Source organism: Pan troglodytes, chromosome 1, assembly GCF_028858775.2.
Source record: "Pan troglodytes isolate AG18354 chromosome 1, NHGRI_mPanTro3-v2.0_pri, whole genome shotgun sequence".
NCBI lineage: Eukaryota > Metazoa > Chordata > Mammalia > Primates > Hominidae > Pan > Pan troglodytes.
The window spans coordinates 12,402,354-12,430,000 of NC_072398.2; the positions used below are offsets into that span (position 1 = coordinate 12,402,354).

Sequence of the window (27,647 nt, forward strand, 5' to 3'; positions counted from 1 at the left end):
TTGCTGAATGTTGTAAAGAAATTAAAAGTTTAGGTAGATGAGTTACCCACACCCATCCTAAAACACCACAGAGCCCCCTAATAGCCTCAAAGGAAGCACAACTTTCTGGCTTTTCTATAGGGGTTTATGGCCGGGATATAGCACCTACTTGAAATAAAATAGAGTCAGAGTTCATCTAAATCACCCCAAAAGTGTTTGGCATTAAACTCAAGGATTCAAATGTTTCAGGAATCTGGAAACTACCAATTACTTAACAATGAAGTAAATTAAGTGAAATTCATAAAGGTTGAAGGTTCTAAATGGCCCAGTGTAGGAAGAAGAGTCAAGCTGTCAGACAGCTTGGAATGGAAATATTACATTTCCAGCTGTTGGTGGAAATCTATAAAAATCTGAGCAAACAGACTGTAGGTAACAGGCGTGTTACTGCTTCTCTAGTAATGCTTTAATTGCTGTTTGCAACTGTTTTTGTTTGTTTGTAATCCATTTCCTGATCATTAAGGACTCAGATATAAAAAGAATTCCTGCTTTATTCTCTACAAGCTGTCAACAAGATGGAAAAACAGAGGGGGGAATTATAGCCTACAGCAGTATGAGCAAAAAGAAAGAATGAACATTCAACAGATCAAGATGTGCTAGCAGGAGTGCATGTAGCATCCTGTGTCATGGAGCAGGCCTTTAGACACACAACCAGACATGGGACTTGTTAGGATACACTGTCCAATCCCAGGGATGAACACACACCGCACACTAGCTAAAATATCTAGTTATTCCTACTACACAAAACATATGTAAAGCTTCCACAAAAGAAAGAACTCACCTCCACTGCTGCTGAGAATTAGTCCTTTCCTACTCTAACTCTGGCTTCTCCTTAACCGGTCATAAAACTAGAGGCATAAGGAAGTCCTGCCTGGAGAGCTAGAAGGATACTGGTTTCTGACTTGCCTTGTGATGAACCAGTCAGTACTACAGAAACCTGCTTATTTATAAACAGAGCACTTTTATGTGGTCATCTCTTGAGAACCTGTGCTAATAAGCTCTAACAAAAAGCATGGGAACCTGGAATCAATAAATAATCCTAAAAACCTCATTTTACCTAGTGATTGCATCCTTCTCTCTGGCAATTAAACTGACTTTCATGTGTCCTTTGGTCTCTATTCTGGAGGATAAGAGAAGCATCAAAAAATCACTGACTGAGTCGACCATCCAGCCCTAAATAATGAAGAGATGACCATAAACTCTATTTTAAAAATTGTAAGTGCCAAAAATCTTTTGGGTAGTCTTTTTAATCCCTGGCAGTTCCATCTCACAATATTAAATTCATTTGAAGATACAATAGTGATCTTTGGATAAGCATGAAAATAAAACATTAGAATCCCAAATATACTCCCCTAGGGGCAATCACATAAGCATATTAGAGATAAATGAAATTTTTTACAAATAGCAAACCTTTATTTACCAATTTGTGGTTTTTTTCCCCCGGTCTTAAATCTTGGGTATTTTGTATTTTCACATTTTTCACTTTCCTTCTGTCCCTAGATCCTCCTAATTTCCTATTACTCAAGTAATTTGTTCTGTTTAATCAAAGAAATCAACCTGATATTCATTACATTTTGCTAAAAACTCAGAAATAAACCTATTTATGAAGCGCACTATGTCATATACTGTAGAAACTTCATTTTAGCCGTGTTATATTGCTGGCAATTACTGAACTATGAAAGACTTTTTTTTTCCCCTCTCTCTCTCTCAACTTAATAAAGCTTGTCAAAGTTTCCAGGAAACAAACTGTGACTTCCGCTTTTATTGCATTCTGATGGGATGAGTGATACAGAAGCTCAGCATCACAGATCGCTCTCCCCGTAGAGTGCGGAAGAGAACGCAGTGTAATCCAGGGCGCCAGGCACACTGCCTGGGCCCGAGTAGGCGGGCATCCTCTTGATGCAGTACTGGGCCTGATCCGGGGGCAGCTCCCGACGCAGCTCCTCCGCCAGGATGTATGGCTGGGAAAAAATACACACGTGTTTGCAGTCAGTTGCAGAAACACCACAACATAAACAGTCTTAATACTTACATATTTCTTGCATCTGTTTAATTTTTTAAAAGGACTAAAGAATAGGGAGTCTATTGGCATAGCAGTACCAGACAACCAACAGAAAGCCAAGTTTTACTTGTAGGAGCGTATCTAGAAGCTGGCCTGGCCAGCAGGAAGGGTGATATGCTTCATAAAGGCAAATGGAGCATTACTAGTAGTTCTCAAACTGAGCCACAATGCGAGGATACATACTATGATCTGCATTTCATACCAGAAAAGATGAAGCTTTTAAAAAAAATGTTCAGTGGGAAATAGGACAATTCCAGCCAAATAGTCTGGTTGGTAAAAGTCAAAATAAGTAAATCTCAAATATCACATTATAATTTATATCATTATAGTTTGTATATTATATAATTTATAGTAGAAGTTTCTTAGTGGGGTTGGAGGAGCCATGGTTTCTTACCTTCTAAATCAGCTGGGCTATTTCCCATCCACCCTCACCCCATGGGTAAATGATTCATTTTAAAGAAAACATTATTTTAAAAATAGTTGGTCTTATCTGATTTTTAAGGTAATAAATATGGCTCTGTTAATGTGTTTTAGCATGCTAACCTCCTTGTGGTAATGTTCATTATCCTCTCAGCCAGAAAACAGGGTAAAATAATCCTGTCCCAAATTGAATTTATACATAGAGATGTTTTTATTGTTTGGGGGGTAAAATATTACAATTCTGAACTGGCAATTAAACTCCTCCTGAAGGTCTAGGCTACATGTAATGAAAAGCTTGCCAATTTTTTACTGACTGAACGGCTATATTTAACTTTGCTCCATGGCTGGGCACAAAGTCAGGGTCATTGATCCTTAGGAGAAGGTACCAGTTTTATAACATCTAAATTGCATAGTTTCTTCTTTCTGAGTCACATCCACCAACCTAGAATGTAAAACGGGGGTCGAACCAGTAACACACACACACACACACACACACACACACACACACAAGTACAAATACACTCTTGTCCCTTCTATAAAAACTCAATGCAAGGCCAAGCACGAATGCCAAGAATGGCATGTCTGTTTCCTCTGTGCTGAGCGCGCCATTGTTGTGTGTCTATCTGCTGCCTTCTGAAATCAGTGCCAATGTTGTATAAAATACACTGGTATAAAAATGTTTTTTATTTACAACACTGTTGCCTTTTTTGTTAGAAGCATGCAGAAGGAAATCTGTCAATGCAGACCTTATCAGAAGCCAGGATCCGGAAGGAGGCGATGACCTGCTCGGCAGTGTCGGTGTCAGCCGTCTCTCTAGTCATGAAGTCGATGAAGGATTGGAAGGTGACGGTGCCTTGCCCGTTGGGATCTACCAGGGTCATAATGCGGGCAAATTCGGCTTCACCCTGGGGCAAAGTGGCAAAGAAACATGTACACGAACGGTACACAACTCTCAACAGAGCCATTTTCATTCTTTCCCTGGTGACATGCCAATTCCTTTATGTCTGAAAACTGAATTATTACCTGCGTTTCCCTTCAGTCTTTGGACAAGATTCCCCTTAAGGGTGACTAAGGTTTACTGCTATCAAACAATTTTAAAAGTTGCTGGAGCTTCAAACCAGAAGCTTGTAAATGTCAGAAGTCTTTCCTCTCTGGGACCCACTGCTGGCCTTGATGGGTCACATAACGTAATTATGGAAGAGTAGGTCAAAGCGAGAGCTGAGCCCTTTCCTCAGATTACAACTAGGAAAGCGATGCTGCCAAACTGAAGGCAGCTCAGAACATGGCTGTCACGACTGTAGTTTACAGTCCCAAAGAGAATCAAGGGAGGCCAGGTTAAAAATACTCATTAATGGGTAACAGAGAAGTGTCTGATATACTAGGACTATCCCAGCCCACAGGGAAATGTAAGTTTATCTTGGCTGATTTATGACTAAACCTTTTTTACCTTTCAGCATATTAGAGGAAAAAGCACTTGAAAAATCATTAGGATCCTACTAAAAGCCACTGAAGTATACACTTTAAATGGGTAAACCGTAGTACGTGAGTTATATCTCAGTAAAGCTGTTTAAAACAATCAAAAAGCCTATGTTCTCATCTCCTTCACTAGAAAAAATAATCTGACCAATTATTGAATAAAAATAAATGCTTTGGTTCTGTGACTTTTTTTTTTTTGATGGAGTTTCACTCTTGTCATCTAGGCTGGAGTGCAGTGGTGCAATCTCAGCTCACTGCAACCTCTGCCTCCCAGGTTCAAGCCATTCTCCTGCCTCAACCTCCCAAGTAGCTGGGACTACAGGTGCCCGCCACCACAGCTGGCTAATTTTTGTATTTTTAGTAGAGAAGAGGTTTCACCATATTGGTTAGGCTGGTCTCAAACCCCTGACCTCAGGTGATCCATCCGCCTCGGCCTCCCAAAGTGCTGGGATTACAGGCGTGAGCCACTGCGCCAGGCCTCGTGACTTTATTTTTATATAATAACAGTGAGACCTTCAAAAAATATTATCCTATATAATGAAAACGAACCAATCCCAAATGCACTACCTTGGTTTGAGCTTGTCATCTTTTATAACAGAAATCCAAATTCAATAAAATATCAAATCTTAGTACGATTTCAACTTCTGTCTTACCAGGTCATAACCCATGGAAATCAGGCAGGCTCTGAAATCCTCATGATCCATCAGGCCATTCTTCCTCTGTTGGCAAAAACAAAGGACAGAGCAGGTGAGCACAGGGCAAGATGAGCAACTCTACTTGACCAACTGAACAAAGATCTGTAAGAGAAGCACTTTGCACTCTGCCAAGGTCGTAAATGTCACCACTGACTTGCGAGAAGGATGGAGCCAGCACAAGGATGTTACAAACTAGTTTCTTAAAAATGAAAAAGAGGGGACAGGAGGGTAAAGACCAGACAAAAACGAAAGGAGACCACACACAAGAAAACAGCAGAAGGAACTAGTCAGGAGCTCACTACTGCCACCTACTGACAAAGAATCATTCATGTTTAATTTGAACAAACTTCTAAACATGGTAAGTTCTGCATTGTACTCCTTGGACTTTTGTTGCAAAAGATTGTGATCATCTCGGATTCAAATCAATGTGCTTTCTTCCTATAAAGTAGCCCCAATGAGTGAAGAGTGTCTTTCAACAAGAGATGGTTGTGTACAGGGATGACGATCCATCATTTCCCTCCTTGGAAGAAAAATGACTTGGGCTTTAATGAATGCAGATAGGTCAAATCACAGCATGCTTCTGCACAATAAAGGTGTGCTGAAACTATAAGAACATCAATATCCATCTCTGTGGATGATTTTTTACTTATGCCTAGCTCTCTGGTCAGAAGTCCACTGTCTGAACCCTCCAAAAGGCCCAAATCTGACTGATCTATCTAGCCCAGGGGCATTTTAGGAACGACTGATGGACATTTGCAAATCATAACAGGGCTCCATGCAAAGTAATGGTACATCCCTTTTAGTGATCTTTAAGAATTGGAAGGTAGCTAGTCGTGATGGTAGCTCACGCCTGTAAGCCCAGCACTTTGGGAGGCTGAGGCAGATGGATCACCTGAGGTCAGGAGTTCGAGACCAGCCTGGCCAACATAGTAAAACCCTGTTTCTAGTAAAAATACAAAAAATTAGCCAGGCGTGGTGGCATATGCCTGTAATCCCAGCTACTTGGGAGGCTGAGGCAGGATAATCGCTTGAACCTGGGAGGTGGAGGTTGCAGGGAGCTGAGATCACACCATTGCACTCCAGCCTGGGCACCAAAAGCACAACTCCATCTCAAAAACAAAACAAGAAAAAAGAAAAAAGGCCAGGTGCGGTGGCTCACACTTGTAATCCTAGCACTTTGGGAGGCCAAGGTGGGTGGATCATGAGATCAGGATATCGAGACCATCCTGCCAAACATGGTGAAACCCTGTCTCTACTGAAAAAAAAAAAAAAAATTAGCCAGGCATGGTGGCAGGTGCCTATAGTCCCAGATACTAGGGAGGCTGAGGCAGGAGAATTGCTTGAACCCGGGAGGCAGAGGTTGCAGTGAGCCGAGATCATGCCACTGCACTCCAGCCTGGTGACAGAGCGAGACTCCGTCTCATTAAAAAAAAAAGAAAAGAATTGGAGTGTGCCTTAATAGTCACTCACTTTCAGCCACAGGATTAGTAAATAGTATTGTCTCATAAAGAATTGGTTCTACTCAATATTATTCAAATCAAAATACTAGATGATATTTTTAAAGCAGCACTTAACTTTTTATATGCTTTTACTACAAAAATTATCACCATTTTATTGGTGCATGTCCTTAAAAGAGATCATGCATCAATTTTGTTAATTAAAACAGAAAACTGAGTTTTATATGTTGAAAGAATGGGTTAAATTATGACCAGATGCTTTTCCTAAACAGTTGCTTAGGAAAAGCATATCAGAGTTTTGGATTTAAGTCTTTACAAAATGACCTAAAGCCAACAATCACATTTTGTGAAGAATACACTTTGACTTAGAACAAATCAGCTTTGATGTCAACTACAAATGCATTCTATTAAGCGATCTGTATGAAACAGCACACAGACCTGGACTTTGTGTCACCTTGAGCAACATCAAAGCTTAGGACACTTAGTTTTGGTGGTTATTTTCTTTTGTCATTAACTATCCTGTTTCCCTGTAAATGTTGTGGAGCCTTAAGACTTAAAACGAGAGCATGCATATTATTTCAGATACATTGTTTAATGTCCCCAGTATTGCCCTTCAAATAAGTAGAGAGTGGTACCCTGTCAAAGTGGTTGAAGGAGGCTCTGAACTCATTCATCTGCTCCTGGGTGATGCCTTTCGCGTCTCTCGTCAGGATCTGAGTCTCCACCTCATTGATGGTTCTGGCGATGGTTGTCAGCAGCAGCTCCCATCCAACACGAATGTGCTATTGAGGGAAAAGGGGAAAGATCAGTTCTAAGTCTCTCCAGCATGTCAACTCTGCCTCTTTACTTTCATAACAGTACAGCCGACTCAAAGGGCTTACTAAGCAGGGCTCATGATAGCCTTCCCCACACTTGAAAAAAAATTCTACTTTGTCATCTGTTGCAAGATTCTGTAGTGAGAAGTACTCACAAGCACCCATCAGGGTTCTAACAGTGGCAGCGGGCCCTCTGCAGTATATACTCTATAACCAGGGTTCTAACAGTGGCGGCGGGCACTCTGTAGTATATACTCTATAACCAGGGTTCTAACAGTAGCAGCGGGCCCTCTGCAGTATATACTCTATAACCAGGGTTCTAACAGTGGCAGCGGGCACTCTGCAGTATATACTCTATAACCAGGGTTCTAACAGTGGCAGCGGGCCCTCTGCAGTATATACTCTATAACCAGGGTTCTAACAGTGGCAGCAGGCACTCTGCAGTATATACTGTATTACCGGGGTTCTAACAGTGGCAGCGGGCACTCTGCAGTATATACTCTATAACCAGGGTTCTAACAGTGGCAGCGGGCCCTCTGCAGTATATACTCTATAACCAGGGTTCTAACAGTGGCAGCGGGCACTCTGCAGTATATACTGTATTACTAGGGTTCTAACGGTGGCAGCGGGCACTCTGTAGTATATACTCTATTACCAGGGTTCTAACAGTGGCAGCGGGCACTCTGCAGTATATACTCTATTATCAGGATTCTAACGGTGACAGCGGGCACTCTGCAGTATATACTCTATTATCAGGATTCTAACAGTGACAGCGGGTCCTCTGCAGTATATACTCTATAACCAGGGTTCTAACGGTGGCAGTGGGCACTCTGCAGTATATACTCTATTATCAGGATTCTAACAGTGGCAGCAGGCACTCTGTAGTATATACTCTTGTTTGTCACTAAAAATATTTTCCCGTTTACCAAGTAGCAGGATGAGCCCTGAGTTATACCTGCTGGCTCCCAGGGAGATCAATTTGGGCCTAACTGGCAGAAATGCAACAGTCCAGTTTCTGGCACTCACCTTGAAGAAGTGTAGTGAATTTATGGTGGTGATAATAATAATGATAATGTCACTGTTGGTAATACCATATAGTCCTCCATATAGCTCACGAAGCATTTCCACAAATAGTGACTGGAAAGGCTTAAAGATCCCTAACTTTCATACTTGTAGGTCTTAACAGGAACAAAGAAAGACAAGTGCATGAAGAAAGCACCCTGAGGAGGTGGCATGGTCCCCGTGAAAAGTGAGCGGCGCACGCCTGTCTGGCTGCCGTACCTCCATCGTGTAGTTCGTGTGCTTGTTGTCAAAGACAAGGGCCTCCTGGATGAGCTGATGGTCTCCCTCCAGCTTGTCGATGTTGTTCTTGTAGTTGATGATGTTGTGCTCATACTGCTTCAGCTGATTCATCTGGTCTTCCAGGGCTCCTGTGATCTGGATGGAGCTCCGGGCAATCTCCTGAGGGGGGCGAGTGAGCAAGCAGAGAGAGAAGCAGAGTGAAGTGCCTCTAAGGGAGCTCGGCACGAGGCGCCGTTCCAGACCCTGCACGGATGCTAGGCCAGCGTCAGGCAGCGGCCAGTGTCACTCGGTTCACTTTTCTCAGAGGAAGTGGGGACTGGGTAGCATCGCAGAACAAAACAAGGTCTAGTTCTAGTCTGTCTAGAAAATGAGGAAAAAGTCAACCAAGATCTAAAACAGAGAGGCAAGAGGGGTCAGAGATAAGTCCTTCAGCTTCTTGCTGTGGGAAGGAAACGCCCTCGGGCAGAGCTGCCCTGCTCTGGAGGAGGCTGGGGGTGGGCTGCCTGGGTGGAGCTGTCAGACAGATTGAAGACCCACGGGATGCTTCCTCCATGAGAATTTCTTATATTTTTACATGGTCTCCCCTTTAAGAAAAAAGTCAATATTTTAACACCAAAAGGGTGGTGGGGCAAGAAATAAGTGGGTCAATAAATGTCTCCTGGCTGTTCTTGGTGATCAAAGGACAACAGTGTTACTTGAAGACCACTGTCTCTGAAATGTTCTGAAAATGCAAAGTATTTGCGGGCCTTCACGTCTCCTCCTTGTAGGGATAGATGGTTTGAAATCCAGGCCCTGCAGAGGCCAAAAACGGAGAAAAAGCCCTGTCACCATTTTTAGTGAGAAAATAAACAGAACCCAGCAAGACCCCCCTCCCCTTTCTTGAGTGCCCCCTTCCTGCATTCCATATTGTGCCCTGGTTTGCACACTGTCCCCAACAGCCAGGGGCTGAAAGATAAAGCCGGGGTGATAACAGAACGGTGCTCCCACCTGACTGAGTGGGTGGCTGGAAACCACAGCATGTGCGGTGTCACTGCTGCGTGGCTAAAGGGACTTATCGCAAGGCTTGTGAACGGCGCCTGGGAGGGCGCTGGCTTACCTCCATCTTGTTCTGGATCCAGGGCCCAATGGCATTGGCTTGTGCAGCAAACTGGCGCCTCAGACGCTCGTTAGCATGCTGGCGAGCCAGCTCCTCCTGCAGGGACTGATCGCGGATGGGCACGAGTTGCTTCACCTGTCGGGGCCCAAGGACAACAAGGGTTAGAGGCCAGCTGTGGTCTCACAGGAACAACCACACAATGCGGGAATAGTCCAAGGGGTGGGGGTGGGAGTGGAGAAGGAGAAACGAAGGGAGGAGGGTGTGGGGGGAAGGAAGAGGGAGGATAGGGAGGAGGAGTCCCTAGTCTAGGGACCACAGGATGAGCTTGATTTAGCTTTGACTGCCATCTAGTGCCACCAAGTGCCTGCCGAAAGATAGGATGAGCTGGAGGGTATTTAAGAGCCTGCATTAGGAGCAGTGACCATTCTCCTCCAGCCAGAGGCTCTAGGCCTGCTGCACAACTAAGTCAGGGCCAGGTCCAGAGTACAGAGGGTTTGTGAACTTGGATGCAGGGAACACTGACGTGTTTATTTTCACCATCTCGGATTAAAATTTAGCACTCCCTTTGTTTACGAATGACGTGGACAGCAAATCTGCAGCAGTATTCAGCAGTCCCTGTGACCTTATCACAGCATAAATCATAGACATTCCATACTAACGTTACGGTTATGCCTGCCTCTTGCAATAAATATCACGTACACTCAGCCCTACTCCAAAATTATTGGACCTGCTGTTAGTTCTTGGTTTTAAACGTGTTAGTAAAGAAGCACATACATGACAATAACTTTAAAGATATTTGAATAACTACATTTCAATATAATTTGTTTCCTTGGTAATATTAAATATTTTTATAAATTTACAAACATTATTATCAGAAGGAATCCACAGGCTTCCCCAGACTGCCAGACGGGTTCATGACACGAAAATGTGAAGAGCCCATGCTGGGTTCATGAGTTCGATTCTTATACCTTGTTGGCCCACAGAAGAGTATACACCTGTCTACCTGCTTTCTGTTCCATTTGTGAGTTACATTTTAATGCTATGCCTCCATTCTCTTTCAATCAATGGAAGAGAAAAAAGTACTTCAAAAATCTTTCTTTGTGTCATCTGCAAAACTGCTACTAAAAGCATTATTATTGTCTTTTTGTTTTTTTTAACAAAAATCCATTTGCTTTATAACTTACTGATGGGAGAAAAGTTTGTCTCACTTTTAAAAATGATATATTTCTGCCCAGGCGTGATGGCTCACATCTGTAATCCCAGCACTTTGGGAGGCTGAGGTGGGTGGATCACCGGAGGTCAGGAGTTTGAGACCAGCCTGGCCAACATAGTGAAACCTCATCTCTATCAAAAATATAAAAAATTAGCCAGGCGTGGTGGCGGGTGCCTGTAATCCCAGCTACTAGGGAGGCTGAGACAGGAAAATCACTTGAACCCAGGAGGAAGAGGTTGCAATGAGCCGAGATTTTGCCTCTGCACTCTAGCCTGGGCAACAGAGTGAGACTCTGTCTCAAAAAAATAAACATAATAAAAACGAAAAATAAAAAATGATATATTTCCTTCCCCCCCGAAGAAAACTACTTAAATCAGTTTGTTTCCTTTCTCTCTTTGGGTGTTTGTTAGGAAGACCAGAGCTAAATTTAAAGCTCAGATGCACTAATTAACTACTGTTTCTCAGATGAATACTCTCCTCTTCCTCATACCTGTTTTTGTCTTTTGCGCTGTTTATAACTAACTTGCAGCACGTGTGTTTTTATAGTAAAAGCCACTTCAGACCCACGTGGTGGATTTATTCCTCAAAGACTATGATTGGCATACTGAGATGACTAATTGCGCTATAATTTCAACCATGAAATGTCCCAATCTTAAAAATCAGACAAAAGGGCTCAAATTATCCCATTTGGACCATAATTACATTTGTCGATAGTTGCCCCAAATTTAAAAGGCAGCAAGTTAGTAAGAATACTTTCATTCCCAAGATGTCGTTTTCTAAGCAATTTTTCTGCATTTAAAATTCATACACATCTGGGACATGTCTATATCATATTCTAGAAATTCTTTTTAAAAGTACTATAAGTACTTGTAACCAAGTTTTTAACCACATTTCCAGTTGGGGCTTTAAAAACCATTTCCTTTATGGTATTAGGATCATAACCTATAGTGGTTGTGTCAACATTTATAAGATTTTCCTTAAGTAAAATAATCTCTGCTTTCTTTCCCCACAAACTGCAGACACTGCTGAAGGGTCCTTAAGAGTTTATCACGTTTTGCCTGTGAAATTTGGAATAAAGGAAAATCCTGATCATGACGCAAAATGAGGCTGTCACCCTAAGTCTCCAAGGCGTTAACTTCCTCCTTCGACGTCAGCTTCAAGAATGTCCCCTGGTCCCACACCAGGCCCTCGGCCACCCACCTTGTCCCACTTGGTCCGGAGCTCATCCATGGTGACAGTGCTGTACGGGTTGCTTGAGCTGATTCTGATGTTGTAGCTCTGAATCACCTTCTCCACCTCATTCTGGATGGCCATGATGGACTGCCGCTCTCCGTCCGCCTCGGGCAGCGTGGCCTTGAACTGCTCATGCGCAGTGATCAGACTCTACACCCGAGACACAAGTGGAGAAAAACAATGTGGCTTGAGTGTTAATTTCAAAGGCTTTGATATTCCTTTCTGCACACAAGTAAATGCCTTGATGATTGCAAGAATCTCTGGAGAAAAACACATTCTGAATGCTTTAGAAAAAACTCTTTAGGTACACAGAAGTCAAGTTCCTGGAAAATGGAAAAAGGATATCATGAAGACTATTAATATTATTGATGGCTATTCATGTAGAGTCTTTTAAAAAATAATTTTTTTTAATCAGTTTTCCTTTCACTGTTTTTGATCACCAGCTATTGTTTAGGTCTTTCTTATTTTCTGCTGACGAGCAGAACTTAACTTAGCAGCACTTCCTTTTTTTTTTTTTTTTTTTTTTTTTTTGAGACAGGGTCTCGCTAGGTCACTCAGGCTGGAGTGCAGTGGTGCAATCATGGCTCACTGCAGCCTTGAACACTTGGGCTCAAGTAATCCTCCTGCCTCAGTCTCCTGAGTAGCTGGGACTATAGGGCATACATCACGATGCCTGGCTAATTTTTTTATCTTTTGTAGAGACAGGGTCTCATTATGTTGCCCAGGTTGGTCTCAAACTCCTGGCCTCAAGTGATCCTCCCTGCCTGGGCCTCCCAAAGTGCTGGGATTACAGATGTGAGCCACCACGCTCAGCCCTTGGATGCCCTTTCTAATGGCCAGTGTTACCTTTGCAGTCCTACAAAAGCATGTAACATTTGCTACCATTATATCTAAAGAAAACCAGGAAGTACATCCCTATTCCTCAAAAAGAAAAGGTCACAGAAACCAACTCTTCCCAGAAGGCTCTCTAAAGAGCCATTTATCAAACCTATTCTTTGACCTGAACATGAGCAGCCCCACAAATTCAGCTGCTCCAAGACCTCACTGCCTCGTGGAGCACCTTTGAGTGTGAAGCTACTGTTCTCTTTAGGTGCAGCAACAGGTCAGCTGCCAACAGAGTTTTGACAAACAAAGAGTGTGACTTCCAAGGCGTGCTTAGAGGTCTCACTTATTCCAAAAATAAACGATTTTAGACTGTTGGCCTGTGCTTAAGAGTGCATGCAGGAAACACCATCAGAGCCTCTTTCAAAAGGCAACTCCAATGTTCATGGAAGCACTTTCTTTCCCCTGGCGTGCAGGTGCAAACCCTTCTAGACGGCTCCTGGTAGGGAGGTGTGGTTTCAAATCCCAACCTTCAGGATTTCCTTTCTACTTGGATTCTTTTTGATGACATATCTATTTTACAGAAAAAAAAGAGTAAAAAAGTATTTTCTCTTTTTATTCTATTATACATCAAATTCACTGTACAAATTCTCTAAATAAATTATGTCCTGGCTAACCAAGATTAACGTTCCTCCCTAACATCACCACTTAGAAGCTTTGTTTATAGTTCTGAAGTTCCAGAAAAAACTATAAGCAGAACATTTTAGATTGGCAGTAGGCAAAAGGTAGGTGCTGATTTGTGACTTCTTATGGTTTACAATCTGGCAAAAAACTCTGTAGATCTAAATAAACAGTAATATGCACACGTTTGCAAAGTAGTTAACTCAGCAGCTAGTACACTTACAACTTTTTCATGAATAACTCCAAGAGCACATATGTTTATTTTGCTCAATGATGCAGCAGTTGTTGTAGTTGTTGTTGTTGTTGTTGTTGTTGTTGAGACAGGGTCTCACTCTGTTACCCAGGATGGAGTCCAATGGCGTGATCTTGGCTCACTGCAACCTCTGCCTCCCAGGCTCAAGCAATCCTCCCACCTCAGCCTTCCCAGTAGCTGGGACTCCAGGCGTGCACCACCACACCCGGCTAATTTTTTTTGTATTTTTTGTAGAGACGGGGTTTTGTCACATTGGCCAGGCTGGTCTCGAACACCTGAGGTCAAGCAATCCACCTGCCTCGGCCTCCCCAAGTGCTGGAATTACAAGCATGAACCACTGCGCCCAGCCTCAGCATTCTTTTTTAAAGAACAGAGCTTCTGAGACATATTCACCATTACTTGATTGATTTTAACGGGTTAGCAACACAGAGTACTAAACACATTTTTAAGCTAAGGTTCAAGGGTAATTTGGGCTTTCTAGCCACATTTGTTAATTTTTTTTTTTAAAGAAAGAAAACAAGAAACCAAATAACAGAACTCTTAAGTTTAAATGACAACTCACTTCTAATGCATAGGGCATACAGAGTTGCAGTTCCATTACCTGGATCTCCTCAATGCTGTGGACAATGAACATATCTTGCAGATCCTCCATAGCACCCTCCATCCAATTGTTGAAAGGAGCAGCCCTCTTGGCAAACTCCAGGTGAAGCTGATCAATGGTTTCTAGCAATTTCTCCATTCTCTAAAGAATAAAGAGAAGCAAGCATTATCATAGACTAATTTAAAAATTCACTGAAAGTGTAAGTAGGCGTTCCATAACAACAGACTATTCTCTGATATTCTGTTAATCATATTAGCATGTGTCTACAAAAGATTACCTGATGCTCAAACAATTAGGCTGAGCCCTGCAGGTCTCTGAGGTGCCTTCTGAATCAAAGAAGGATTTAATAACATCCAGAGCAGCCTCATTTTTAAAGTGTCTAAAGTACTTCACTACATGCTACTTTTTTGAAAACTGAGACTCCACATACGGCATACTGTAACTTGCTTTCAGCTAAAGCAGGACTTTATAAGAGGACCTGATTCCCTAACTGTGCCAGATTAACAGAAAATGCAGGGCATCTTCCACGTTTTAGAGTCAACATGTGCAGAGAAGTTGTGTGCCTTTCCCAAAGTCACCTACCTAATGGAGAGAGAAGGAACTGCAGGTTCATGTTCTCAAATCCTCATTCAGGATTTAACACAGATCACCTCTTGCCTTTCTGGGCATATGAAAGCACAAGATTTCAAGCAACAAGATGATCCTGCGCTTGTTTCCCATGGCAGACAAGTGGGGGCAGAAGGGGAAGGCATCTCCATAGCTTTAAGCCTTCCATAATTAGGTTCATTTTTCCCTCCTGTTCTAAAATGTTTTGTGCTGTCTCTGTTACATGTCTGGTCTTTCTCTTGACATCTCTTTCTTTAAGCAGATATGTCACAGCCATTTGGCATTTGGGAAGCTTGATATTGGGTTATCTCAAAAGTATCATCAGAGTCAAGCAGAGAAGACTCAGGGAACTGGTAAACTGCTGGTTTCTCTCACGTGGGAGATGTCTTCCATGGTTAAAGACAATTAGGGGCAGTTAAACACCAGCTACCCACTGTGTGTTACACTTAGTCTTACACTTAAATAAGGCCAAATTCGTCCCAATTCTGTTTCCTATCAATGTACTCACTTCAACACTTGGTTCCATCTTCCCTTTACACATCTCTGATTTCCCGACTCACTCACAGCTCAATTTACTCAGGTAGAAGGACTTTTGGAAACGTACTGTTACTACCAGATACAAAGTAGATTTATGCCGTAATCTCATCACCCCTGGATTTTTTAAAATTGAAAAATATACTTCGCTGCTGTCTGGATAAATTACAGCACAAAGCTCCCAACTTCCCATTTCCCTCTTTCTTCCACTTTTCACGTTTTCTTTAGAGGTTCCTTTCACTAGACAACCTGTTTCATGCCACAGAGAAACACACAATGAATACCAGTGATTTAATTAAAGAGCTTCTATTAAAAGATTTCATGTCAACAAGTGGCTTCAATACTTCACCTCTAGGGCTTCTCTCCTCTTCTGAGTAAGCGTTCCCAGTCGGTCCCACTGGTCACAAATTTTCTGGCACCGATCATTGACATTCACAGCGTCGTGATAGTCCAGTTCACTATTAAAAGTGAAAATAAATAAAGATTAACTTTCCCAGATGATGAGAGAAAATGAACATGGGCTAAAAAAGAAAAATAACCGGGAAGTTTAAAAACAAAAACATCTGAAATGTATCCACATGGACACAGAGAGTGGGCTGATAGACAGTGGAGGCTCAGAAGGGTGAGGGGGTGGAAGGGTAGGTGGATGATGAAAAATTACTTAGTGTGATTTCATACAATGTATGTTATTTGGGTGATGTCTACCCTAAAAACCCTGACTTGGCCACATGTAGCAAAACTGCACTTGTGCCCCACCCCACCTACATTTATACACATAAAAAAAATAAAAAATAAAAATCTGATAGAGAACTGGGATGGTATTTCAGGGTTTTGTTAATTGTCATCACTGTAAACATCACTCCTCTCAGATAAATCACAAGAAGAATTCATAAAACTTTCGCTGGCCAACAGATTTCTAAACAGAGAGAACCGTTGTCTTCTTAATGCCACAGGCTCAATTTATTTTCCCTTCCTTTTCTTGGAGAGGCCCCCAGAGAGCATTATTTCTAAGTGGCAATGTCCCTATGAGTGAAGGTCGGAAGACATCACTCTCTGACCTGGAGGACAGTCCTGTGGGCCAGGATGCAGCCACAGTGACTGGGGAGGGAAGAGTCAGCCTGCGCCACATTGTGTCCTTGGCTTCCCTAGAAGGGCACTTGGCCTCACCACTGGGTAGAGTATCAGGTCCAGAATGGCACCATGACTTTATCCAACATAGCGGGATTTCTGAAATGGGGCCGAACTGAGCCCTTCCACTTAGAGACAGAGAGGTTCTGACTCATCTAATGCCACTAGAGTGACAAGCAAGAGCAAAATGATTTCTCACTAAATCCTTACTTTTCCTTGCCAGATCCATCTATGCATTCTACCTGGGATCTTTCTGTGCACACCACTGAAGCAATTTTTTTTTTTTTTTTTTGAGACAGGGTCTTGCTTTGTCATCCAAGCTGGAGTGCAGTGGGGGTGATCATACGTTATTACAGCCTCAGACTCTTAGGCTCAAGTGACCCTCCTGTCTTAGGCTCCCAAGTAGCTGGGACTACAGGCATGTGCCACTACACTCGGCTCTTTTCAAAAATTTTTTAGAGATGGAGTCTTGCTGTGTTGCCAGGCTGGTCTCGAACTCCTGGTCTCAAGCAGTCCTACCTCCTCAGCCTCCCAAAGTACAAGGATTACAGGTATGAGCCACTGCACCCAACCTAAAGCAAATTCTTAACTAGAAGCTTGACCCAGTATGTCCAGGGATAACAAGTTTGAATCCTGTACAAAACTTAATCACCTTTTTCATTCAGATATAAATCAAGAACCATGGAAGTTTAAAGACATCTTCAGGAGGCTTCTTCAAAAACAGCCCAGGATTAGACAACTTTTGAAAAGTCCCCTCCTACCCTACCAAATCCATTTCCTTAAAGCTTAAGTTCGTTTTCTTTTTTTTTTTTCTTTTGAGATAGAGTCTTGCTCTGTCGCCCAGGCTGGAGTGCAGTGGCCTGATCTCGGCTCACTGCAAGCTCCGCCTTCCGGGTTCACGCCATTCTCCTGCCTCAGCCTCCCGAGTAGTTGGGACTACAGGTGCCCGCCACCATGCCTGGCTAATTTTTTTGGTATTTTTAGTAGATACGGGGTTTCACCGTGTTAGCCAGGATGGTCTCGATCTCCTGACCTCGTGATCAGCCCACCTCAGCCTCCCAAAGTGCTGGGGTTACAGGCGTGAGCCACTGCGCCCAGCCAGAACATGGCAGTTTTAAAACGTAATATATTGAAATAAATTTTTATTATTTAATTTTTGAAGTTACCATTATGTGACAGGCTCTAAACATTCTACAGATGTATCAGTGATTATAATGGTGGGGAAAGGAGTAGGAAATAAAATGTTGTCTTTATTACAAGGGAAAAGGACCTGAAGAAAGCTCAGAAACACGGCATGGAGGCTCCTCTCCCCGAGGGCAGCCGCACCCCAGGGCTCACACTACACAGAGCGGGAACTGAGAACATTCACTCCGTGCTAAATCCAGCCTAGGCTCAAATGTCGTGTCAGTTCTTCCCATAAAACCAAACGCATGAAAGTGAAACAGCACTTAGGGGATGATAAAGCAAAGTGGGGCCCTGACGTCTCTTCTGCACACGTGAGGCAGTGCCCACTTTTTTGTTTTGTTTTGTTTTGTTTTTTGTTTTTTTGAGACGGAGTCCCGCTCTGTCGCCCAGGCTGGAGTGCAGTGGCGCGATCTCGGCTCACTGCAAGCTCCGCCTCCTGGGTTCACACCATTCTCCTGCCTCAGCCTCCCGAGTAGCTGGGACTACAGGCGCCCGCCACCAGGCCTGGCTAATTTTTTGCATTTTTAGTAGAGACGGGGTTTCACCGTGTTAGCCAGGATGGTCTCGATCTCCTGACCTCGTGATTCGCCCGCCTCAGCCTCCCAAAGTGCTGGGATTACAGGCGTGAGCCACCGCGCCCGGCCGGTGCCCTCTGTTTTGCTTGGTTTTACGTTGATTTCAGGACAGGCTATATTCCGCTTCTTGCACGTGGCCTGGGTGAGGCCGCCTTCCCATAGCTTTCTGGGCCCCAATATTCCAGACTTATTTCTCATCTTCCTGGAAGCGGAGCTGTCTGTGCTGAGGGCCGGGGTGCTGCTGGATGGGAGGACATAGGGATTCTACCACAATCTAAGAACCAAAATCTGTTTCTACATTTAAAGAAACAAGGAGAATCCCCGCACAGAGTGCCTCCAGCGTGGTTCCCTCTGCGTTTAGTCAGGAAAGGCAAGGCAGGCCTTCCTCTCCCCTCTGTGGAATCCCAGGGGCTCCCGGGAGGACGGAGGGCATCTGCACGTACTTGAGCTCCTGCGCGATGGCTGCGATCTGCTCCACGCGGTCCTGGTGCGCTGCCAGGTCGCTCTCGAACGCCTCGTGCTTCCGCAGCAGAGCCCGCACCTCTGTCAGCGACGCCGACTCGTAATCCTTCTGCAGCAAGATCTGCTCTTTGCCTGCAAAGGTGGTAGCAAGAAAGTATGAATATGCTGAGGGCACAGCGGCTTCCCCATGCCAGCCACGTTCTCAGGGAGCGCTGAGATTCCAAAGAACCAAGAGAAGGGGACAGAGAGAGGGCAGGACTGAAGACGCAGGCCAGGGTTGTGTTGGAATTCAGGCTGTTACCTGCTGAGGATGCCCCAGCCCCTTCTCAGTTTTGAAAGCTCGTGTCTCCAAATAAAGGGGAAAGGAGAGCATGCTGAGTGCGTTTTAAGAAAAAAACAAATTTGTAGTCTTCATCATTCTAAGTCACAAGTATCTGATTCCTGCATGATCCTCAGTTAAGTTAGTAATTATTCACTCCCAAGAGCTACCAGGGATGCTTAGATAAAACCCCGGTGCTCCATTTGTCTATCCATGAGTCCTACCCCACCCTAGTTCCTTTTTTTTTGAAAGCTATACTCTGTGTGCTTAAATGGAGCCTGTGCTTTGTTTTTCCTGATAATAAATATTAGAAATTTTCCTCTCTGACCCTCCACTTACATTTTCCCATATAAATATTTCTTAAATCCAGTAACTGCTGTGGTCACGAGTGGATCCACATTTATCCCCTGGCTAATGACCTTTAAGAATTCTAAGAAATTGGAAGTGGAAAGCAAATGTTCATGTATTTAATGATGACGATGTACCACTTACTGTGTACTAGACGCTACTCTAAATGCTTTCTAAATGCGAACTCATTAAATCTTCATAGAAACCCTATGAGGGAGGTCTTACGGTGATTCCCATTTCGAAGAGGACACTGAAGCCCTGCTAGATTAAGAATTCATCCGGAGCACACAGCTGCTATGCATCAGAACTGTGCCTCCAACCCACCTGGCTCCAGCTTCCTTGCTTGTAACTACCTGTCTATGAAATATTAAAAATCAAGCAACAATAAAAGCAAAAACCATAGAATGAGGAAAAATCTCCCAAATCTCAAAACAGATTATTATGTGATGGGGAAAATGCTTTATTCTTCTGCCTTGGCAAGAAGGACTATTTAGTCCAGGAGACAGTTAAAAAAAAAAAAGGGCCATATTCTTATGGCTATGGAAACCGGCATGTGTGTAAGGCCTGAAAAAAGTAGATGAATGCAAGTGAAATAAGAAAGTTAGATTATACATGATATCTTGCATCCTCCCTCCCAGATTTTCTACATAGGATATTATGCTGCTCTGTGGCATTTAATATATATTCTACTGGCAGAGGCTAGTGCTTGGCCCAGGACTATCTGACTACGTTAGGGAATGAATGGATACTTGTGGAATCAAACAGAAAACACGGAAGGAGGCCAGGCCTTGTGTAGGTAGGTATGTAAAGAACACATTTTGGGTGCCATTTTGGGAAGAAATAGATTACCTGCTTGATTAGAAACTAAATTTTCATGCCTACCTCCTAAATAAATTTGGCACTGAGACAAGAGCAGAGAAAGGTGACGACACCTACGTTTAGTGTCACAGACATTAGGCACAGAGTTAGTAAGGATGCATCATGGCTCTGGGCATGGCTCAACTCTGGTTTTTCAAAAATCCAATCTGACTCCTGTCTACTTACCATAAGCCCAAGTCTCGTGCGTTGAGGCCTTCTGCCTGAACTTCTCAGCCAGGTGTTCCAAGCGCTCCAGTCTCCGAATCTCATTGAGCAACCACTCCTCGTAACCCTTCTCAGCCTGCTCCAGCCTCTGCCAGGCACCAGCAATATCCTGGGATGGTTGGAAGCCAAGGGAAGCGAATGTGTAACAAGCACTTTCGTTACATTCTGGCCTCTCAGGCTTCTTCTATAAATCCCTCCACTACATGATTGATGGTGTTTTCCTTTTCTTTTCTTTTCCTTCCTTACCCCCCACCTCAATAACCATTCAATTATTTGGCTTCCAAATGTCTTAATTATAATTCACTGGGACCTTTTAAGACTAACATAGTTGTTATCAGCGATCCTGACACTTCTCCAGATGTGGACAAAGATGTAGAGGGCTGACAATTTCTGGCTACAAGAAGATAAAGCCTCAAGATGACTCAGTTCAAAACAACCCTTTTATTATGATTATTGTTTTGTTTTTTTTTTTAAAGAAATGGAGTCTCGCTATGTTGCTGTTCTTTAACTCTTGGGCTCTGGCAATCCTCCCACCTCGGCCTCCCCTGTAGCCGGGATTACAGGCATGTGCCACCACACCTGGCTTCCAAAACAACTCTTATTCAGTGACTGGGGTGAATTGTTCAGCCCGCCAGCCACCAACAACTAATTACTGGGCATCTAGCATGTACCAGGCACTAGTGAGAAACTCTGTAAGGGTAAACAACACCTCTAAAGTTCCCCGTTCCCATGCAGCTTCCATGGTGGCTGAGGGAGAGAAACAATCATTAAGTACTTAAGCAAGTTCATTTTGGAAAGCGATAAACAAAATGCTGTATGGGAAAAAAAAAAAAAGCAGAGTCAAGGGATACTGCCAGCCCTGCCCGTCAGGGTGGTCCCTGTGGCAGGTTACTTACAGAAGACCCCTCCAAGGAGGGGGCATTTGAGCTGAGTCCTCAATGACATAAAAAGCCAGTGATGTGACGAAGTACGAAACGAGGGCTCCTGGGCAAGGGGAAAAAACTCGAACGCCCAAGAGGGGATGTGCTGTGCGTGCGGGAAGGGCGGCAGGCAGGGGGCGTGGCAGCGGTGGAGTGCGTCAGGGCAGAGGGAGAGATGCGTTTGGCAAGCACGCAGGCCCTTATAGGCCAGGATAATGAAAATGGATTTTACTCTAAATACTTTGGGGAGTCACTGGAGGGTTTTGAGAAGAAAGGAGATGAGATCTGATTCACATTTTTAAAAGATGACAGAGGCTGATGTAGGCGGGATGAATTTTAAGGGGCAAAAGAAAAAGAAGAACCGGTCAGGAGTTACTTGCAGGGTCCAAGGAGAGAGAATGGTGGCTTAGGATAGGCCAGTGGCCGTGGAGGTAAAGAGAAGGGGATTAAGAGCATTTACTTAAGATGTATTCTGGAATAAGAGCCAGTGGGACTGGCTGAAGAACTGGATGTAAGAAAGTGACAGAAAGGGAAGAATCAAGGATGAAACCTGGGTTTGGGGGTTGGCAACTTAGAGGACAGTGATAGAATTTACTAGGATCGAGGAAACCGGGAGGAACTCTTGGATATGTTCAGTTTAATATGCTATAATATATCCAGGTGGATATACTGGCCCGGAATTTGGGGAAAAGTCAGAGCTGGAAATGTAAAATTTGAGAGGTATTGGCATTTAGGTGGCAATTAAAACCATGGGCCTGCCCAGGCATGCTCGCTCACGCCTATAATCCCAGCACTTTGGGAGGCTGAGGTGGGAGGATCGCTTGAGCCCAGGAGTTTGGGCCGCCCCTGGCAACACAGCAAGACCCCATCTCTGCAAAGAAATAATTAGCCAGGCATGGTGGTATGTGCGTGTAGTCCCAGCTACTGAGGATGTTGAGGTGGGAAGATCACTTGAGCCCAGGAGATTAAGGCTGCAGTGAGCTGTGATTGTGCCACTGCACTCCAATCTGGGTGACAGAGCATGACCATGTTTTTAAAAAAAAGGAAAAAGAAAGAACAAGCCATGGGCCTGGATGAGATCACCTGGAGGGTATAAAGATGAAGAGGGCTCAGCACCAAGCCTGAGAATCACCAACATCTACAGGTAGAGGGAGGAGGCAAGGCCTTGAACAGAGATGGAGAAGGCCTCGCTGGTGAAGGAGGAAGAAACAGGAGGGCCAAAGTAGAAAGAACTTCAAGAATGGGGAAATGGGCAGCTGGGTCAAAAAAACTGAGAATATAAAAATAAAAATGATCCCAGCACTTTGGGAGGCCGAGGTGGGTGGATCACAAGGTCAGGAGTTCGAGACCAGCCTGGCCAATATGGTGAAACCCCATCTCTACTAAAATTACAAAAATTAGCTGGCCGTGGTGGTGGGCACCAGTAATCCCAGCTACCTGGGAAGCTGAGGCAGGAGAATTGCTTGAACTCGGGAGGCAGAGGTTGCAGTGAGCCGAGATCGTGCCACTGCACTCCAGCCTGGGCAGCAAAGTGAGACTCTGTCTCAAAAATAAAAGTAAAAATAAAAATGACTTGCTTTGACAACATGAATGCCATTGACTTTGACAAGAACATTCTTGGTGGAAGCAGGGACAGAAGCCAGTTTATTGCAAGTTGAAGGGTAAGAGAAGTGAGTGAGTTGGGGCTGGGCGTGGTGGCTCACGCCTGTCATCCCAGCACTTTGGGAGGCCAAGGCGGGCGGATCACCTGAGGTCAGGAGTTCAAGACCAGCCTGACCAACATGGTGAAACCCCTTCTCTACTAAAAATACAAAAATTAGCCGGGCGTGGTGGCGGGCACCTGTAATCCCAGCTACTCAGGAGGCTGAGGCAGGAGAATTGCTTGAACCCAGGAGGCGGAGCTTGCAGTGAGCTGAGATCACGCCACTGCACTGCAGCCTGGGTGACAGAGTGAGACTCCGTCTCCAAAAAAAAAAAAGTGAGTGAGTGAGTGGGGAGGGAGTGGAAATAGGTACCACAAAGAACTCCTTCTAGATGTTTTGCTGTGAAGGGGAGCCAAGAAGTTGCTCGTGGGAGATGTGGAGTCCTTGGTTTTAGCTTGTGACTGGCAGATTTGACAGCACTTTTGTATGCTGGTGTGCATGATTCGGTGGAGAGGGAGAAAGTGACAATGTGGAAGAGAGGGAGATAAATGTAGGACTCAGACTTTGCGAAGGTGAGGTGGGTAGCTTGTAACAGCAGGGAACAGAAGACACATGATCTAGATGCTGGTGGACATGAGGGGCCAAGGCCATGAGGAGGGACGAGAGAAAGAGGCTGTTCATCGAGCGTTTCCTAAAGGTCTGCTCTTTGTGGGACACTGTACCCCAGTGGCAGCTGGAGTCAAGAAGTGCATGATGGTTGGGAGAAAAGTATTAAGAACAAAGTGGTTACAGGGCCAAAATGATATTCACACAACTAAAAAGATTCAAGAAGTCAATGCCTCCTCCTGACCCAGGTCAAACGCCTTTAGGCTAGAAGGAGGGCTTCCCGTGGCGCCAGGAGGGCTTGGCGCTCGCTACTCACCGACACCATCTTGCCCTCGGAGGGCATGAAGGCAGGCCGGTTGCTGATCCGCAGCTTGGTCTGCAGCGTGTTGAAGTTGATCTCCAGCTGGCATTTCTCCTGCACCTTGGGTGGCTTGTGCTTCCGGCGGTAATCCCGGAAGTCCTCCAGCTTCTTCTGCATGGCTTGCATGGTCTTCTCGGGAGTCCGGTTCTCCAGCCAGGGGATCGTGCGACGAATCCATTCCAAAAGCTGCTCCCCAAACACAAAAATACTGCTGAAGACACCAGCAAACCCCCTCCCCCAGTTAAAAAAAAAATGAGGCATCCAATAATTTGTAAAGGATGAATGTTCCTAAAATCACTGAGATGTGGTACCTCTACGCACAGAGGCATGAACGAGATGTTCAGTGTCCACCCATGGCCACTAGTGATCACCCCAACGATACCAAACACAGGTCGAAAACTTAAAGTGAGCACGTAAAGTCGTGTCTTACAAAAATGTGACGTTTACAAGAAACTCAGGGACCAGACATTAGCAGACAAATGCTGGATGGAGCTTTCAAATTAAAAAAACAAAAAACAAAACAAAACAACCCCAAAATACTTGACATGGCAGAACTGTAGTGCAATAAATTCAGCAAAGAACTGGATTTCACTTAAAATGTGTTTTAAAAAAATAAGCTCAAATCTAACTAGGTTACTTACTACACAACTGTATTGTAAGCCTGGGCCTAACTCAATGCCAAAGTGTATTTTGACGTCTAGCTTTTAAGTAAATCTGCATGATAAAAGCGAACGTGGTAGTGAATCCCTAAGGACAAAACACACATGCACCTCTTGAATTACTACCTAGGTCTTAGAAATGACTGGCTGAAAACCCCATCATTTACACTTATGCCTACTGAGCACTTGGAAAACAACAGCAGATTCGAATGAAAAATAGTTTAAATGGTGATATACCTAGAGTCTAAGGGTTTTAGGAGGATAAATGAAGGACCCAGTAAGAAAAGGAAGGATTGAATTCCTAAGGATCCTCTGGCCTTCAGTACTGGCCATGCTTCATGTCTGGCAACCCTGTCACTGCCATTCAACAATGCCATCAAGCTTAATTTTTCTATAGCAGCAGTATGAAGATATGAACTCAGTATCATAAAGTTACACTACTATTTATTGGAACATTTATTCCAAATGTCCTGATACTTTTCCCAATAAAGACCAAATATCAGCTAAATTAAAAAGAAGGCCAGGTGCGGTGGCTCATGCCAATAATCCCAGCACTTTGGGAGGCCAAGGCGGGTGGATCACCTGAGGTCAGGAGTTCAAGACCAGCCAGGCTAACACGGTGAAACTCCGTCTCTACTAAAAATACAAAATCAGCTGGGTGTGGTGGTGCACGCCTGTAATCCCAGCTACTTGGGAGGCTGAGGCAGGACAATTGCTTGAACCCGGGAGGCGGAGGTTGCAGTGCGCCAGGACTGCCCCACTGCACTCCAGCCTGGGCCAGAGAGCAAGACTCTGTCATAGAAAACAAAACAAAACAAAACAAAGCAAAAAATAAGGCAGGGCAAAAATTATTTGGTCTGAAGTATGTGTCACTGTACTTGAGTCCAATTTAGAGAGGAGGTGGCTGGGGGCCTCATGCAGCCCATGCTTGTATTTGGGAAAACAGTGCAGATGCAGCGAGGACACTGCGTAGTCGCTACGTATGCTATAACAAGAATGAAAAGAAAAACAACCTGGAAACTGCTGTCCTAACCAAGAGTCTAGCTGAAGAGCTCTGGAAAGGCACCACAGAAACTCATGCTCAAATATTCTGCAGGGAGGGCTCTGTCTTCCCCAGATTTCCTCTGGGTATTTATACAGACACACGAGCCCGAGCCAGCTCCGCACACCAGGCTGGGCCAGTTCCTTTGACACTGGGTCCCTATGTGGAGTGAGGCTTTTGCATATGGAGTGCATCCTATGTGATGTTGGTAGCCAGTGAACAGGAAAAAAAAAAAACAAGTAACCCAAGGTCGTCTAGGGGTGTCCAACCCTGGAGGTGCAGAGCTGAGCAGAGAATCGCATTCTCCTATCTTCAGACATGCAAACTACACCTTTCTGCTTTGGGATCGTTGGAAAGACCACTGGGGATTATGTTTTTGCCAAAAGTTAGGTTACTACAATAGGAACAACCTCAGAGATCAAGTGTATTTTCCTACTTTCATCCTATCTGAGATGAAAAATGCAATATATATATATATTGCATATATATATATATATATATATATATATATATATATATATACCCCCACGGAGTATTTTTTCACCCTCTGTGCCTCAGCCCCTGCGTGAGGATGGACAGAACTGCAGGTCACCAGTTTCCTTTACCTCACTCGCTAGCCTCTCATATTCTTCCATCAGCCTCTCATTCTCTTGATTCACAGCAAGAACCTTACATATCCTGTTAGCCGCTGTCTCGGCCTGTAAAACACAATAGGTAAACAGGACGGCTCTGTCGACGGGAATGCGCACACACAGCATGGAACGAGGTGGGTGATGAGAGGGGACGAGGAGGGTGGCGTGCTGTAGACGGTGCAGAGTCTAGCTTAGGGTGCGGTCAGACTGAAGGCATGGCTTTTGCGTACTATGAATCATTTCACACCTTTGTTACAGTTTTCACACAGACTTACACGGCAGGCTGATTAGACTGTAGGGAATAATGGGGAGAGAGCATTAGTCTAAAACACAAACTCGGTAAACATCCAGCAAGTTAGTCACAGAAATATTTGGGTCCAGGAAACCAAGATCTTGGGTCCCTGAATGTCCACCTGAACTCTCCACTGATCTCATGACGATGGGATGGAGACTCCCTGAATAACATTAGCCTTTGGAAATCAAGGCAAAAATAACTGGGGCAGGAAAATCCAGATATACCATTGCACTTGAATTCACTGAAGACCTCCTCATCTCCTGATATGAACATGTAGAACTTTCTGGAGGGGATCCTTCCACAGAGCTGAGTGTGCTTTAAGACTTTGTCTAACCTAGATGAGAAGTCATTGAGGTAATACACAATTCTCTGTCATCTTTCGTGGAAAGGAACTTGGGGCAGGAGTGGCAAAGCGCCTTGAACCATAACTGTCTGATGGAACAAGAGAAGCTTGCCTGTCTGGCTTCTGGGCCCGCAGCCTGTCCCCAGGCCTTTCCTTTAAAGTCCTCATCAGCCTGTTAGCATCCTTTCCCAGTGATGGGCTTCACAGCGGTCACTGAAATAACGCATACTCCGCCCACTGCAGTCTATCAAGATCCTCCAAGGAGAGGAACAGAAACAGGTGAATATGCAGAAAGCTGAGGGCCATTCTTCCTCAAGGTCCCTTGGGCTATTTGTCTCGAGAAATGTGAAATTTTTTTGAGGTTCCAACTCTGTTATCCCTTCCACTATTTCACTTAAAATAAGATTAGTCTTGAAGGATGTTAGACCAAATCACGGAACTGTGAAGGCAATTTCTAAGCAGAGAACAAGGCCGGGTTGGAAAGGCATTCATTTCTCCTTGCCACATTCCCCCTTTACCATTCAATGCATGTGGCTCAATTTTCATGGCATTTTTTTTTTCTAAAGCACAAATACTTTCCACAACTTACTAATGAAATAAAGGAAATGCATTAAAAGTAAAACACATAAAAACATTTCAGGAACTGTCTAAAGTTAAAGCTGTTAAAAAAAAGTTTTCACAGTTTAGAACTTGCCATATGAGGTTATTAGAAAACACTCAGAAAGATTCCAAGGTAAGATGTGA

General features: G+C 44.1%; 1 protein-coding gene across 3 annotated transcripts in view; it reads right to left on the reverse strand.

Annotated features, from left to right (window-relative positions):
• Positions 1 to 509: 509 nt before the first annotated feature.
• ACTN2 (actinin alpha 2) overlaps positions 510 to 27,647 on the reverse strand; it is a 75,595-nt gene continuing 48,457 nt past the window's right edge. For 2 of the 3 annotated variants that reach the window (XM_016941480.3, XM_016941484.3), the window contains exons 9-21: positions 26,239 to 26,331; positions 23,888 to 24,118; positions 20,364 to 20,511; positions 18,634 to 18,784; positions 15,652 to 15,760; positions 14,163 to 14,303; positions 11,773 to 11,955; positions 9,360 to 9,494; positions 8,243 to 8,422; positions 6,782 to 6,928; positions 4,648 to 4,713; positions 3,265 to 3,423; positions 510 to 1,997 (exon numbers count right to left, since the gene is read on the reverse strand). In XM_016941480.3, coding sequence (XP_016796969.1) covers positions 1,839 to 1,997; positions 3,265 to 3,423; positions 4,648 to 4,713; positions 6,782 to 6,928; positions 8,243 to 8,422; positions 9,360 to 9,494; positions 11,773 to 11,955; positions 14,163 to 14,303; positions 15,652 to 15,760; positions 18,634 to 18,784; positions 20,364 to 20,511; positions 23,888 to 24,118; positions 26,239 to 26,331 — 1,902 coding nt within the window. In that variant the 3' untranslated portion in view covers positions 510 to 1,838. Of the gene's footprint in view, positions 1,998 to 3,264; positions 3,424 to 4,647; positions 4,714 to 6,781; positions 6,929 to 8,242; positions 8,423 to 9,359; positions 9,495 to 11,772; positions 11,956 to 14,162; positions 14,304 to 15,651; positions 15,761 to 18,633; positions 18,785 to 20,363; positions 20,512 to 23,887; positions 24,119 to 26,238; positions 26,332 to 26,784; positions 26,833 to 27,647 lie in introns of those variants that run through there. The other variant, XM_063790362.1, reaches the window with a different exon arrangement.